We start from the raw sequence: 17599 nt of genomic DNA, 5'->3' as shown, positions 1-17599 counted from the left end.
ACCTCAACCCCCACCTCAAATGCCATTGTTATTGTCTTTAAACATATTTGAGGTAGTGATGGTTGTAACCAATGTCCAGTGGTCTCCAATCAGTGCAATACATGTAGCTTGTTCTACTTCCTCTGCTCTCTTTGCCCTTTTACTGCTTTGCATTTCAATGTTAAAATCCACGCTGAAATTACAGGAGGACTTTGGGGTCAAACTTTGTGTGTTGTGATTTGTGTACAATTTCTTGACATATTAAGGGGACATGGGGAATTATTTTCAAACTGCCTTTAGTAGGTACATTTTGCTTGTAAAGTTTGTAGTGTTTTGTGTTACATGTTAATAATAATGTTTTGTTTAGATATCTTATTCAGGAAAGCAAAAGGAAACACTCAAGGATTGGCAAATCTCACTTAAATGAACAACAATTGTAGATGATTTCATTTTCAAGAGTGCACCAGTTATTTTTATTAACATTAACTTATATTCTCCTGCTCTTTGTTGTTTTTAATCTTTCTAGTTAGGATTTATCAGCTATGCATTGTCAACCTTTCTATATCTACATAAAATCATGTGATAAGTTTGCGTGTTCTTTCATCCTAAGGTGTGTTGGCTCAGGAAAATATTCCAGATGACCAGTATGCTCATGGCTTCTCTTACATCGCTGCCTCCTATGTCAAATTCCTGGAAGGAGCCGGGGCTAGGGTTGTACCTGTGAGGTAAAACAGTCTCTTATATATGTTTTGTTAAGGAACCTGTAAGAAGTCCTACGGCTAATTTATGCAGTTGTGTATTGACACACAAACCAGACCTATTATTACCTTTTATTATTTGCACAGATACCTAGGTTACATGATTATGACCTGCTTCACGTGAAACAAGTTGTAATCCCTAAGATTTAAGTCCTGGTTCATTTGGATTGATAGCGATTACCGCGGCAAATGTAATTTAATACTCCAGCAAACATTCTTGTTTTGTCGACGCATAATTGCAGCCAGTCTACTCACATTTCATGCATTCACCTGCATTTCCTGTCGCTGTTTAGCAATACAAGCAACCGCAAGGTTTTTACTGACTCATTCAACTGCATTATGATGTAAACCAGCACCTAATCTTCCCATTGTGTCTGCTTCAATGGGCCGTTTGCTTTGAGAAACAACAAAAAAACGATTTAGGATAGAAAGCTCAGATTGCCAAATAGGTGATTCCTCAATGAATAAGGAGAAAAGGCTATACATTAAGGTCACATTCACACCAGCCTTGTTAAGTACAGTTGAATGGAGTGTTTAACCCCTTGGTGTGGTTAGTTTGATTTGGTGTGAACGCAGTCTGAGACCTCTGAAGTGAACTAAACAACCGGACACCGCCGCTGCGTCTGTAAAACCGTTGTGTCCTTGGGCAAGACACTTCACAGGAATTTGCTCCTGTGGGTATTGTCCACAGTATATGACCGTTACGTGTGTAAGGTGCTTTGAGCTCTGGAAAAGCGCTATAATAAATATAAAGAATTATTATTATTAAGTGAACTAAACAACCGGACTCTGGTCTGCCTAAAAGAGGTGGTCTCGAACCGCTTGCTAGTGAACTCTGGGGCGGTTCATCGCTGATGTGATCGCAGTCCCCACCAAAACACAGGAAGCATAGTATTTACGCATCATTTCCTTGCATTTCTATCTAGGCTCTGTGTAACGTACAGTAGCCTATAGGGTCATGCTTTCATTCATTCTGAAATCATTCGCAGAGATATAAACAACTATCAACATAAGCTAGGCTATATTTGCTTTTGTGACTGCTTACCTCACTGGTCCCCTGTGTACAGCAAAAAGGCCGTGGTACAATCTCATCAGAACCACATGTTGACGGTTAAACATCCCACAGATCGCCCACAATTTAACTTTATATTTTACTCTTGGCGCTCTAGCAGCTTTTTTTTCTACCAAGAAAGCCAGCGGTTATCAGGGAAGATTTTGGTGTAATACCAAGACACTATGACTATTAATGCTGTGAGTAAGATGTGTATGGCGTCATTTAAAAGGTAGTCTGGAAAATTACTAAATGAGTATTAATACCTGTTTGCATCTGGTGAAAAACTGTGACAGTGATGTGACTCACAGCAGTTATCAGTCATGCTGCCTGAAGAGTTTAAGGGGCGTAGCCTATAGAAGGGGGCAGAACTTCATTATACCAGTAGTTACAAATGTGGGTTTCTTTTTTGTAATAACAAAAATTGGATTGAAATATTTAAGACGAAATTACGAATTGGATTGAAATATGAGACAAAACTACCTAAATGTTTTCACAACACTCAATCTTTTCTCTCTTCTTCCCTGTCATACTTGGACTAGTAAAAGGCAATGGTACTAAATATCCTCTAACGTTGATACTACATTCATGGTCTATAATGTTGAAATTATTATTAATAAAGGTACATTTTTCAGTGTCGCCATACATAAAATGTTGTTTTAATGTGGAGTGGTTAATAATGTATTTGATTGTCTATGATAGTTATTGGGTTTAACAATTCTAAAATTTGTTTTGCCTTTTCTGTTCACCAGAATCAATCGCACAGAAGAAGAATATGCACATATATTTAACGCGATAAATGGGTAAGTTAACATCAACTCTTGTTTTCTCATTTGATTTGATAACATCTCTATTTAACACACTAACTGGCTTTTGATGCTCTAGGCCAGGGATGGGCAAATGGCGGCCCGGGGGCCACATGCGGCCCCCGCCTACTCTTTTTGCGGCCCTCAGATTAATTTATAAACAACATAATTAATTAAATTTAAAAAAAATTATATATTTTGTAACTTGTAGTACTGATACCGTCCACTAGACTCCTAGTTATGTCGCGAGCTGCGTACATGATTTCGTTCGGCAGCCAAATACGGCGAAATAATGTGTGAGGCGTTTGTGTGTATTGTGTTTGTTTCCCGGGGAAACACTCACAAGAAACACCGGCTGTTGTTATGCCTGCTGTGATGTTAAATTACCGCTTGTAATTATGCCTTTACAAGCTTCAAAGTTGTATTTATCATCTGAATTTGGCAAAACGAGTTTATTATTCTAAAAACCAAGACTTTGTTTATTTGAAATCAGATGAAAACAAACTGTCACGGAACCTGCCGTGTTTACTATACGCTTTTCATTCAAAATTTCAGCGGGAGGGAGGGGGAGCGGCGCTGAGGAACAGCAGAGTGCGGGTTGACAGGTGTCTCTGTTGACATTCCCCTTATTGTGCGTCAGCAGGGGCTACAAGTGTCTTAGGTTCAAGTTAGACAACTAATGTCTGGGTTAGTGTTCATGACTTCATGTTTATGTCATCTTAATGGTTATTCTTAATGCACACACATTTTCCGCGCTTTCCAATAGTTTAAAATAGTTTTATTCCACTGTTAAATAACCTGTTTAATACAAACATGCCAGTTGTAAAAATTAAATAACATTTCTGTGAACTGATATTGTTTAGTGAGCTTATTAGAGGATGTTCCCTGAAATATTCTAAAATGTCAATGAAGATGTCAGACTTAATTTGTTAATAATTACATACAATATATAGAATGTGTGTGTGTGTGTTCCAAGTGAATCTGCGGCTCCCTGGTGGCCAGTACATCAATTATGTGGCCCCCACCACCATCCAAGTTACCCATCCCTGCTCCAGGCCTAATAACAACTGGTGATAGCATAGCTTGCTAGCTAAAAGATCAACAGGCTAATTGAGCAGATCAAGTCACTTCTGGCCAATACTGAAACTATTCTTAGCTTATTATACATTAAATGATTGTTGGTGTTGAAATAAGACAATGGCAGAGATGTTGACCTTTTCTGTTGAGACAATTTTTTGCTTTAGGGTCTAATACACCACAGTTGTAGATTGTTAATGTGGTCAGTCTCTTAAAGCAGGTTTTAGCATAATATGCTAGCTAGAAGATCAACAGGCTAATAAACATATCAGGAAAGCAATCAAAAGAAGACGTTTGGCCAATAATAAACTAGCTTCTTATACATTCAATGATAGTTGGCTGAGGTGGCAATGGCTGAGAGTTTGCCCTATTCTGTGGAGACATTTTTGCATTAAGGTCTAATACAGCACGTGTCGATTGTTAAAACAGCTAATCACTAGACTGCAAGCTAAAGCTGTGTATGCCATCTGAATATATATATATTTTTTCAAAAAGGGACACAGACTAATTTTTCTGTTCATGGTCTATGGCTTTGACCTGCTTATTTATTCTCTTGTTGTTTTATATTAAATGCAAGCTTATACGTTACACTCACATTAAGTCATGTTTCTATACAGGTAAAAGCTGTGGACATTTAAATCAACCTAGTGCAAGATTTACAAGCCTGGACCCTAATTTTAAACAACAAATTGTCTTCTCAGGTTGTTGCTTCCGGGAGGAGATGTAAATATTCAGACATCACAATACAGTCGAGCAGCTAAGATCTTTTACGACTTGGCTCTAAAGGTAAAATATTTTTGACATTGTAACATTTCGATATTTGTCTAGCTCAAACTGTTTTGGTATGAATTTTGCTATATCTATTAGATTTAGACACTTGAATTATAAGTGACATTTTTATTTTCAATCATGTTGAACTGGTTACTTTTCCAGTTTCACTTGATATTTTACCTGAATTACTTGCGATTGAGACACTTTGATTATAGCTCCTCATTCCTCACTCTCTTGTCCTCTGCAGGCCAATGATGCTGGGGACTACTTCCCTATCTGGGGAACCTGTCAGGGCTTCCAGCAGCTGTCTGTCCTCACTGCCAATAAAAACCTGCTGACCATCACTGATACCAAGGCAGTGGCTCTCCCTCTTACTCTCACACCAGGTAGTCTCTCCTTTCACTCTTTCAGCCGGTCTGTGCTCTTTTTGTTCACTCTTCTTCTGCAGCAACTCTTCTTGTCACTCTTCTCAGATTAGTTGTCTCAGCATCCATTACTTTCATTTTTTAGGTTTTTACACATGCATTGAATAACCTCTTAAGCCCTGAGCCTGTTTCAGGCTCGAACATGCCACTAACACAACAAAGACTATATCTTCACTTCTAAAAGGGGTAAATTAATAATCTTTTCTCTCAAAGCAAGGTTACATCTGTGAGTTGGATGTAGAAGTGTCAGAATCAATATAGATGTTTTTATTTTAAAGTAAATTCAGATGGAACATAGTAAAAACATGTAAATTCTAATGTCCGCCTAAAAAAAAAACATTACTTATAGTGAAAACCACCCTTGAATGATGGGTTAGTAGACTAAAAGCTTTGGGAATCCAAACAAAGACATTGGACACATTGACACAAAGACATTGGATTAACCTTGAGCGGCGTTTTTATTCCGTTGAACACAACTTTTGATCACAAACCAAAAAAGGTAAGACGTAATTATTGTAATATTTTTGAAACTCGATGTTGTTTACCTTCTCTTTTCTGGCTCATAGCTCCGAATTCGGGGTCGTACAGTGATGACATTACATGTGTGGAATCTGTGGAGTCTCAGCTTTAATCGGATATCTTGTTTGTGCAGTTACGATAAGTAATAAGGGCATTTCTACCGTGAGTGCTGTGCAAAAGTCTGTTAGCATTAGTTAGCATTTTTTCACTCCATGCTAATTCAAAGGCTTGGTATTACTCTTGTGTTTCTTTTAGCTAAAAATTGTTCATATTGTCAGTTAGCGGAGTTTCTTCCCGTTAAAAGGGTATGGAACATTTATAGTTTCATAAATGTTAAGAAGCCCTGAGACATAGTCTCGTAAAAAAAACGGTGGGAGGGGTCCACTGGGGGGACCCTCGGGCTCAAGAGGATAATAGACAATGCCTTATTAACACTAGAACTGCCAACAGGTACATTTTACCCGCAGCTGTTTTTTGATTGTATGTAACTTTTTTTCAATAAAATATTCAAGTCTCCCAGTCCGTGACTTTTCCCGAAAGTGTGTTATGTAGCACCCTCTGTTGTTAAAAATGGTCAATATGAAGTCAGATTGAAAAAATCGCCACAAAAATTGCCATTTATACCTATATCCCCCAGCGGGTAATATTTACCTCATAGAAAATGCAGCATACACATGACGTGCAGTACTTGCTGTGTACCGGTACTCACCGGTACACAGTACCGGCACTTCTTACTGAGTACCGGCAAAATGCGTATTTTGTATGTATTGTGAACGCAACGCTGCGCAATGTGGGTCTGACTCTGCCTCACAGAGGATGACTGGCTGTCTTCATGATGTGGCCAGCCGACATGGCCACTTTCATACAGATCTTACTAATGCCCTCGATTGGTCTCTGTGTGTCATTCAAGCTCGGGAGGGTGTGTGTTAGTGTATGTGTGGCGCGAGCGAGCGAGAAAGCGCGCTCACCGGTTACGTGTATTGTTGTTAGCATCTGGTGCTAGCTAGCTGCGCTAACGGATATAAGGAGCTGTTTAAACAACAAGGTGGAGGGAGAGTCCTCTGCTGTCAGACTGAGAGGCTGATAACTACAGCTCAGGTGAGGTAAATTACTCTCTGAGTGTTTAGATACAGATGTAGCACTCCAGATAGGACTCACATGGGTGTGTCCCAGTCAAAAGCCCAGCGGATCCCAGTGGCTGGGGGTGTTGCCAAATTGCTAGAGGGCGTTGCCAAATTTCCCCATTTGTTCAATTACAGGATTTAACCATGAGATGGCGCTTCATTCACAAATACACAAAGACAACTGGGTGTTGTAGAACTTAGTCTGTTTGCAATGTTTGCAGCTCTGCAGTTGTGTTTGTTGAATACTGTAGCATGTAATCACTTATTTGTTATGGTTTTCACAAGCTACTATAATGAAAAAACATCAGTTTTAGATCAAATAAAGTATATAGTTTGCTTTATGCAGTATATTTTTTGTAATATTGTTGGGGTGTTTTTACACAGTACAGTAGATTGAAGTAAATCAACTTATACATTAAGATAAGATAAGATAAGATGGACCTTTATTAATCCCCGTGGGGAAATTCAGTAGTTCAAACAGCAACAGGGTAAGAGTGAAAAACAGGATAGCACAGATTAATAAAATCAAAAATAAGATGAGCGATAAAAATTAAAATAATAATAATGAGAAACTATGTAATAAGAAATGAATAAAACTAAAATATAATTATCATATCATATATTATAATGTATTGTATTATTAAGTAATATCATACATTAACCCCATTATAGCAGATGCCACATTGAATGGATGAACACATTTATGCATCAATAATTACAACAGAGTATTTCTAAATACAAGTTGTAAAAATACTTATATGTATTTAATATTAATATTAACATAATGATTCATTTCAGATGATAATACTTTTCAGGGTTTGGTCCGGTCTGACAGCGCTTAGCTCTCTGCTACAGAGAAGATCACTGCTCTAAACAAAGTCAAAAATCCTACATCCAAACGGAATAAATATAATTAATTATGATGAATACGTTAAGTCTTGTTCATTGTTTTTCACTTTTATTAAATGTTTGATATTTCCGGCACAGACCCTTTCATACCGGCAATGCGCAATAGAAACAACAGAAAGTGCGACAGTTTAAATATGCCAGTGTTAATTTCATCAACGAAAACTGACGAAATTTTTTCGTCAACAACCTTTTTTACATGACTGAGACGAGACGATGACGAGCTAAAAATAGATTCTTGATAGCGAAAACTATGACGAAATGTATATTTAGTTTTCGTTGACGAGACGAGACGGGACTAAGGTGTTAATGGTGGACTATCGGACATTCAAAATGCAGCATATTTCCCCCCAAGTGTCCATCTTGTCTGTCAAAATGCATCTTACGTTTCTAACTTGCAATATCATTATTTCCGCTCTCTTCACTCCAGAAGAGCGATCTCCCTGTGTCTCTCTATGTGCGGGGGTGGGGCCTAACAGACACGCTGCAGCGGACACAGAGATCTGTCGGGGACGGAGCGTTCAGAGAGTATAGAGACACATTTTGACTAAAAGTTAATTAAAATGTCATTTTTCATCGACTAAAAGTTGACTAAAACGTTTTGAGTTTTCGTCGACTAAAACTAGACTAACACGTTTTGAGTTTTCGTCGACTAAAACTAGACTAAAACTACGAAGGATAGGAATGACTAAAATGTGACTAAAACTAACTGTAGAGGAAACTTCTGTGTAGCACTGCTGTGGGAGTCACCGACTCAGGAAGGAGACACGGTAGGAGCAGTAGCTTTGATGTCAAACACTGATGGTTTATTTGGAGTTACGGCCGGAGGATTCACATCACAAGTCCAAGAGCCAGAGGTTCTGACTTCACGGTAGAGTTGCCACGTCAATTCTGGAGAGCCTCTCTCTTGCCAGCCCATTTAACTGGTTCCACAGAGAGTCATCAACATGTTTTGATAAGATAGCTTTAGATAGTTTGGGCACACTAAGTTACCAGCTTCCGCCACTTATGGCCTTGGATATGTCATGCCCTGGAGTCCTCAGACAACAGAGAAGGAAGTGACCCAGTATTGACTGGTCACAGAATGGGAACAATAACATTATTGGCTGAAACAGCCTGTGTCCTTAAAGGAGGTAAACAGACGTCAGGGTTGGTCCTGTACGTCATATCTAGGAGTCTAGGACAATTATTTCCCTAACACTAACCATTTTCGTCTTAAGACTAAATCAAAAACAGCTGCCAAAATTAACACTGAAATATGCGAACACAAACCTACAGACTGGGGGTTGGGAGATCACAGGAGGGGGGAGAGCTGTGGGAGACTTACTCCACACATTCCGATGGCCAATTAGTTTTAAACAAAGAGTTTGCAGCATACAGCACAGGCAACATGGGGGGTGGGGGCTTCTCAAAATATTTTTGTTTGTTGTTGTTTTGTGTAAATTTTACGTCGCCACTTCCATTCACATTTTTCATCATTGTTCCACAATGTTTATCATGAAATTAATATCCATATATGTTATACTATACTTGCACTGCTTACCGTTTTCATACTTTATATATCTTAGCATATTCATACACACTGTTCATACTGCTCACAGGCTGCTAGTTGATACCCAAGCTCACTGTTTATTCATCATTCAATTCATTCTATATTTTATTCTGTAGATTGTGTACATTACTTTTCACTTTCCTGCTTGTTGCACCGTTAGAAGCTAAACTGCATTTCGTTGTCTCAGTACCTGTAATCTGTGCAATAACAATAAAGCAGGCATCTTTATTGTAGCCTCAACAATCAAGTTCTAAGTAGTGCAATATGAAATAAAAACTAAAAAAATCTGTGCTGTTGTATTAGCTGTAAAGTGTCTCTACTGTAGGCTATTTTTATTATATGTACAGCACTTTGGCTCGACCAAAAATCGTTTATAAATGTGCTATATAAATAAAACTTGATTTGATTTGAAAAACAACTACACTCTTTTGGCAGTGTTGTGGTGCCGAGAGATGGGAGTCGGAGGCAGGGTATCAAAGGTACAAGCTAGACTTTTATTTAGCATCTGAAAACCATTGTACACAACTTCATTCCCGGGAAGCGAAGACCGGCAGAAACAGGAAGTCCGGTTCACTAAAATGTCCGTGCAGAACAATACCCCAACCCATAGATCCGTGGGTGAATAATGTCAATCACCACAGTGTACACATTAACAACAACTACACTATTTTGGCAGTGTAACAATTAAACAAGAACTACACTCTTTTGGCAGTACCAATTCGATAAATAATAAACTGTCAGACTGACACTGAAGACAAACAAACTATTTTCAGCAATCAATCTGTTTAGTTGACTCTGGGTGACATGTGGCGATTTAAAAAAATGGGTCAGTCGTTTTTTGGCTGTTTAGATGGTGTTGCTCCATCTGGGTCACTGCCGGTGGTTGAGACGGTGGGGTCTTTGGCGACTAGTTTTATAGCCTCATGTACATTAGTTAGGTGCTCCAGGAGATTGGCATTGCTGTTATTCGATGGACAATGCTTTCTGTCCTGCACACAGTTTACATTTGACCATAATGTAATATTATATAATAATATTTTGTGCGTCCTTTATCCATTCATCAGTCAGGCTTCAGAAAACAACATAGCACCATCACTGCCACAATGAAAGTGGTGAATGACATTACGAGTATTTTAGACAATAAGCAGAGTTGTGCAGCTCTATTTATTGACCTTTCCAAAGCGTTTGATACCGTCGATCATCGCATCTTAAAGCAGAGGCTACTTAGTATTGGCATATCCAGCCATGCAGTGGGGTGGTTTGTGAACTACCTCTCTGAAAGGTCCCAATGTGTTCACTTTGATGGGCTGTCTTCTGAGTGGTTAAACATTGCTAATGGTGTTCCTCAAGGTTCTGTTTTTGGTCCACTTTTATTCTCCATATATATCAACAGTTTAGGTGAAAATGTGGATGAAGCTACTTTACATTTTTATGCGGATGATACCGTGATGTACTGTGCAGGTCCCTCCATTAAGGAGGCTGGTGTTAAATTACAGGCTGTTTTTAACATTATTCAGACTCAGCTTGCTGAACTTAAGCTTATTTCAAATGTTGATAAAACCAAGGTAATGCTATTTTCAAAAGCTAAAAAGACACCAGAGCCTGTTTTGGATATTGTTACTATGCAAGGACAAGTACTTGAAGTGGTTACCAGTTATAAATACCTAGGTATCTGGCTTGATGATTGTCTTACTTTTAAACTTCATGTCAATAACCTGCTTAAAAAGCTGAGGGTTAGACTAGGTTTCTTTTTCAGAAACAAGTCCTGTTTCTCTTTTGAAGCCAGGAAAAGGCTAGTCACTGTGACCTTTTTACCTGTGCTGGACTATGGTGATGTGTTGTATATAAATGCACCTGTCCATTGCCTGGAAAAGTTAGATGTCGTCTATCACAGTGCCCTGAGATTTGTTACTAACTGTAAAGCACTTACTCATCACTGTACCCTGTATGCCAAGGCAGGTCTGCCTTCACTAACTGTACGGAGGCTCAGTCATTGGTACTGTACATGTTCATTTACAAAGCCATGTTGGGTAAACTACCTTTTTATATCTGCTCTCTGATCTCTCGACAAATTGAAAGTACATATTGCCTGAGATCTCATGATGTTGTTTTATTAAATGTGCCAAGTGCTAGGACTGTCTTAGGGAAGAAAGCTTTTAGTTGTGCAGCTCCACTAAATTGGAACAGTCTGCAAACATGTTTAAAACTGAGCACTTTGGTTCCCCTGCATCATTTTAAAACTCGGCTGGGTGACATGCTGTTTGATTCTCATGGTACCTGTCACTGTAAATAGAGTTTGTAAACTGTACCCTGTACATTATGTTGTTTGTCATCCTTATTGCTGTTCTGTTGTTTTTATGTTACATATGTAACTAATGTCCTGCAGGTCACCCTTGAAAAAGAGATCTTTTGATCTCAAGGGGCTTTCACCTGGTTAAATAAAGGCTACAAAATCCCCACAAATTGAAAATAGTGGTTATATCTCCAAGTTGTAAATGCGCTGCTGCTCTCACTGATACTTGCATCTGCCATAGTGTGTGTGTGTGTGTATGTGCTGGTGGTGAGCGTTGCCGTGTATGTGTGTGTGTTAGCAAGTGTTTGTGTGTCTGTGTATTTTCCCCATAAGGCAAGACCCGCCCAACTCTGTCTCTGATTGGCTTACCCTGAAATGTTACCCCGCGTTAACCAATCATCACTCCTCTCTGGTTACTTTCACTTTTCCATGGTGCTGTGAGAGGACATCGCTGTATTCGCCTGTAAGCTACATCCGCAGGGAGATTCGGTTCAGTTCCATCACATAATGTAACGCACCCATTTAAATCACAGTAACTATAACGGCGTTACTGAATGGGAATAGGTAACTAGTAACGTTATTAGTTACCGCAAAAGGTAGTTGCGTTACAGTAATGCGTTAGTTTGTAACACGTTAGTCCCAACACTGGTAAACACACCTGATCACCTGAGAGCTGCCGTTTCATTCAGACTGTTTAAAAAAACAAAACGGTCTGATTTTAACAACTCAATCTGTGATTGTTATAGCAGTAATATTATACACTAATAATACAGTAAACTATTAACACTGTAGGCTACATATTATTGTTTGCCCGTGGGATTAGGATGATCGGTAGTGAGAGCCGTGCTGCATTTTCCTCCGGTCGGATGTGATATAAAAACAAAGCGATTATTTTTGTTGTTGTAAACTCACGTGGATTAAACTACATGTATTAGTGCATTAATTTCAATTCGCGAACATATGATACATTAAATGATCGTGAGGATGTTGTGCACCGTCAAAAGTGCTAGTCAATCATGTTTCATGTTTATTTTGTATTGTTTTTCACTTCCTGTTTTGTTTTTGTCACGTCTCATTTCAGGTCCCTTGACTCCCTTTCCTCATGTGTTCTCCCGCCCTCATCAGTATCAGCCCCGCCCCTGATTGTGTTCACCTGTGTCTTGTTGTTGAGTGTTTAAATTCCCCAGTCTCCCAGCGTTCAGTGTCAGTTCGTCTTGTCCTGTCCCCATGACAGAGCTATGCTCTTCAGCTCGCTTTGATTCAAAGCCTATGTTGGCTCCTGAAACTTATTATAAGTTTAGTTCCTCACGTTGTGAGTGATTTTCTGTTTTGCCTTGCTCAAACCTTTTTTGTCATCTCTTAAGAGTGATCTTCTTTTGTTACCTTTTTTGTGCAAATAAAGTATCTTAATTGCACTTTACCTTTGGCTTCCGGGTCGTGCATTTGAGTCCTTATCCAATCATCATCCTCTGTTCATAACAGAGGATGATGATTGAAAATCGTTTGTTTGAGCCGGGCTGCATTTCCTGATGAAAAAACATAGCGATGGTTTTGTACTTACACCTACGTGAATTAAACAACATTATTTTGTTAAATAAAAACATGGTGATGTTTTGTAAATGATTACATGTCTCTTATTTAGCACAGAATATGATCCTATCCGTGACATATGGATCTTAACAAATATCCGATCAGATACCTGTAGATCTATCAGCTGTTTATTTCACATGAGTTCCAGTGTGGCAGCTTTTCACGGCTCGCCCTGGTGGATCCATGATCCATTGCAGCTGGTTTCATTCAAATTACATTTATTTATCAAGGGGGCGTATCAAGTCCTGCGGGGGGGTTTTCCTTTTCAGCAGGGGCCCACCCCGTGCAGATCACGGACCCGCACGGGTAGACGTCTGAAATGAAGCGCTACATCTGTAGTTAACTTAGTCTATGTTATCTCAGTGGGTCTCAAACGGTTCGGTCACCATTTATGTAAACACATATTTCCATTTGAGGGGGTAGTGATTAGTAAAATATGCATGAATAATACAAATAAAATGTTAACTAGGTGAAAAAAGGTAAGATAAACTTGTTGAGAGCTAAAACTAGTCTTTGCTGCTGCCTCAAAGAGGAGCAGGGGGGAGAGGGGTGAGGCTGGTTCAGGAGCACAGACACACTCACAACTATAAATGAACCAAAAACAAATAAATAAACAAGTTTCAATGTTTTTTCATATTGGATATGGTATGTTATTGGTTATGGCCATGTACTTATGATTTTATGATTATTTAAATGTATACAGTTCTGTTTCATATGGGTGTAGTCTCTTTATTTCCCCCTCAAAATGCACCAGATTGATGCATTTAAGTCCAACATTAAAAAAAAAATCTTACCGGGGGAGCATGCCCCCGGACCCCCCTATAGGATTTGAGGTCCACCCCCACTTACAATATGTTCGCATGGATAGGTTCCTAAATAGATTTGCACATTGTTTTAAATAGTAACCCATCTCCATGTTTATTATTGGGTAGTAGATTTAAACTAGAGGGCTTTCACCATGGGCAGCAACGCTGTAAATAATGACAAATAAATCCAGCAAAATGGCACAAAAAACTGGTATATAATTCCCGGCCTGACTTATTGTCCCAGTCCGGCCCTGATTGACGCATGACAACAAATGTGCCCAGCGTACCTATGACGCGCCGCAGCGTTAGACTAGAGCAGAAAAGACATCACATAACGTTAGCATTTCGAAAATGTTAGCGTGGCTTAATAATAGTGCGAAAAGACAGCGGTTGTTGCCGGACAAGGATTCTCTCTCTCCTTTCCTGCTGAAAGATGGTGAGTGTACTCAGGGACGAGGAGTCATTTAACCAGCCGCCAGTAGGAGTCAAGCTTTACTTTCTTTTATATCCATAAAGAAAAAGTAAATCTGTTTACAGTTGTTTCATTATGGATGTTGAGAGGTATCCATATATCTCCTCATTTTGCTCTCAAAGTGCACCAGATTGATGCATCTAACTTCAATATTTAAAAAAAAATCTTCCCGGGGGAGCATGCCCCCGGACCTTCCTAGGGCAGCGTTTCTCAAAGTGTGGGGCGCGCCCCACTGGTGGGGCGCAGAGATGTGATAGGTGGGTCGCGTATGCAGGTTACGTGCCAGTTGAACAAAGATGGACACTCGGAATGAGAGAAGTAGTCCGCGTCGTCCGTTTATGTAGACAATTATATGTCCATAGAACAGAACATTACAGATAGATCGATAGATAGTTATAGATAGAGAGATTTGTACCTAAACAAAACACAAGTCTAACACCAAGCGTTTAAATCAGCACTGGTAGCGATATTTTATACTTCATGCTATCTGCACAAATTATATCATATGAAAAGCTGAGAGTCCACAGATTATATTGGTATACATTTCATCCCTGTGCGATCAAAACTCACTGTTCTGTATGATAAATAAAAGAACATTGTACCTTGAAAATCAATAGCGGGTCAATTGTACCCATTGGCGGTTTTAGGTATACAGCGACCTCTGGCGGTTCTAGTGTTAAGAGGATTTTTGGCTGGAGGTACAGAGATCATATGCATACGGTCATTTGCATATGCTTCCATGTGCACAGTAATGTCACTCTGCTGTGATCTGTGAACTGTTTAATCTGCAGCAACACTGAACATTCCCAGTAAAATGCCTCTACACCCAACAGAGAAATATATTTTGCCCAGCCAGGGAAAAGCATGTTCTGGGTTTTGCATAAATGTAAAATGTATCAAAAGCTTTGGTGGATAGCAGGATTCACAAGGACACTTGCTGTATAGTTTCATATTGTTCATGTGTAGCTAGCTATACATGGAAATGTGTATTATTATCAGTCTTAAGCTTAAAAAAAGCACATGACTTTACAACAGTTCATCACAATATTGTAATATTATTTCATGCAACAAGATGTTACATACTGGGATTTTAAGAATAACTTCTCTTTTCAATCAATCAATGTTTATTTATATAGCCCAATATCACAAATGTTACATTTATCTCAGTGGACTTCACAGTTTGTACAGAATATCAGTATGACAATATGACACCCTCTGTCCTTAGACCCTCACATCGTACAAGGAAAAACTTCCGGAGAAAACCCACAGTTTAAAGGGAAAAATGAGAGAAACCTCAGGGAGAGCAACAGAGGAGGGATCCCTCTCCCAGGACGGACAGACGTGCAATAGATGCCGTGTGTAAATTGAAAAGATAATACTGTGAGCCTCTCCGATCACACAGGGTTCAAATATGGACGGAAAGAGCAGGTTCGTGTAACACAGGCGTTTATTAGCTCCAAACAAAAGTATCCACGGGTCTCCAACGTTGCCCGTGTGGCAACCTTCACAGGTCCTTTTGCCACCTTCCAGGATCCCGCCTACTGCAAAACAGACCAGAACCAGGTTACGACATGCTTTTATTCCGGCACTGATTACCTGATTCCGATCAGCTGTCTGGCCTCCGGCCGAGCCACTCCCTTCACTCCAGCAGCCGGCGCCCTAACCACACCCCGCTGCCACATACCCCCACCGCCCGACTCAGGCCGGGATCCCGCCGGCCGCAAGCTGACTCTTACCCCCCCCCTCCGCTGAGCGAGAGAGGAAATAAGCCACGACCATCCGGTTACCCAGCCTGTGGATCACCATGAAGTTGAAAGGCTGTAACGCCAGATACCACCGAGTGATCCGAGCGTTGGCATCCTTCATGCGGTGGAGCCACTGGAGCGGGGCATGGTCCGACCAGAGGGTGAAAGGGCGCCCCAGGAGGTAGTACCGCAGGGCGCCGACCGCCCACCGTATGGCGAGGCACTCCTTTTCCACCGTACTGTAGTTCATCTCCCTCTGGGCGAGCTTACGGCTAATGTACAGTACGGGGCGGTCGACACCCTCTACTTGCTGGGACAAAACGGCCCCCACCCCACTGTTCGAGGCGTCGGTCTGCAACACAAAAGGGAGAGAGAAGTCAGGAGAATACAGAAGCGGCTTACCACAGAGGGCTTTTTTAACCCTCTCAAACGCCAGCTGACACCGCTCCGTCCACTGGACCGGATCTGAAGCACCCTTTCGGGTCAGGTCGGTCAGGGGACTGGTCAGCTCCGAAAAGGACGGGATGAACCGCCTGTAGTAGCCGGCCAGCCCCATGAACCTCCTGACCTCTTTTTTCGTCTTGGGCGCCAGACAGGCTGAAATGGCGGTTGTTTTCTCTACCTGTGGCCGCACCTGCCTAAGTGGTACCCCAGATACCGTACCTCCCTCCGTCCAACCGCACACTTCTTCGGGTTGGCCGTGAGCCCCGCTTGCCTCAGGGACTCGAGCACTGCCCCCACCTGCTGCATATGCTGCTCCCATGTCTCACTGTGAATGATGACATCATCCAAGTAAGCAGCAGCATATGCAGAGTGGGGACGCAGCACCCGGTCCATGAGCCGCTGGAAGGTGGCTGGAGCTCCGAACAACCCGAAAGGATGTGTGATGAATTGGTATAAACCATATGGAGTGGAGAAGGCCGTTTTTTCCTTAGACTCTGGAGAAAGGGGAATCTGCCAATAGCCCTTGGTTAAATCCAGCGTCGTGTAAAAGCGAGCAGTGCCTAGCCGATCCAGGAGTTCGTCGACCCGGGGCATTGGATAAGCATCGAATTTGGACACCTCGTTCACCCTGCGGTAGTCCACACAGAACCGGATTGACCCGTCGGACTTACGTACCAGCACGACGGGGCAACACCAGTCACTGGTGGACTCTTCTATCACTCCCATTTCTAGCATAGCCTGAAGCTCCGCCTGAACAATTTTCCTCTTATGTTCAGGCAGCCGATAGGGCCGTGAACGAATGGCCACGCCCGGGGCTGTTTCTATGCGGTGGTGTATGAGAGAGGTGCGCCCTGGCAGCGGAGAGAACACGTCTGCTCTCTGGCCCGGTGAGAGATTGTCGCCACAACAGACCGGGGCTAATTTGTTGCTTTTAATGACCTCTGGTCCCAACTCATCTCTCTCAATCACCGTGGTGGCCAGAGAAACAGACGCCACCTCCCTCCACGCTTTCAGGAGGTTAAGGTGGTAAATCTGTGTTGCTCCCCCCCTGGCAGAACGCACCACCTCATAATCTACGTCCCCCACTCGTCGTGTGACCACGAAGGGTCCTTGCCACTTGGCGAGTAGTTTAGAGCTAGAGGATGGGAGTAATACAAGCACTTTATCTCCCGGTGAAAATTGTCTCGGTTTCGACCCTCTGTTGTACAGGCGCTGCTGACGTTCCTGAGCCTGGAGCAAATTCTCCCGTGATATCTGCCCCAGTGAGTGGAGTTTTGCTCG

General features: G+C 41.2%; 1 protein-coding gene across 1 annotated transcript; it reads left to right on the top strand.

Annotated features, from left to right (window-relative positions):
* Positions 1-589: 589 nt before the first annotated feature.
* On the top strand, positions 590-5103 carry LOC117557100 (gamma-glutamyl hydrolase-like; the record flags this gene model as incomplete). The annotated part of the gene is made up of 4 exons (XM_034232784.1): positions 590-704; positions 2541-2591; positions 4373-4457; positions 4690-5103. Coding segments are annotated over 4 exons (482 nt in total), but the record flags the coding sequence as incomplete, so codon positions are not given.
* Positions 5104-17599: the final 12496 nt, after the last annotated feature.

The sequence above is a fragment of the Gymnodraco acuticeps genome, unplaced genomic scaffold (assembly GCF_902827175.1).
Source record: "Gymnodraco acuticeps unplaced genomic scaffold, fGymAcu1.1, whole genome shotgun sequence".
Classification (NCBI taxonomy): domain Eukaryota; kingdom Metazoa; phylum Chordata; class Actinopteri; order Perciformes; family Bathydraconidae; genus Gymnodraco; species Gymnodraco acuticeps.
Note: the sequence above shows the minus strand (reverse complement) of the source record. Positions and strands in the feature narration are given on the sequence as shown.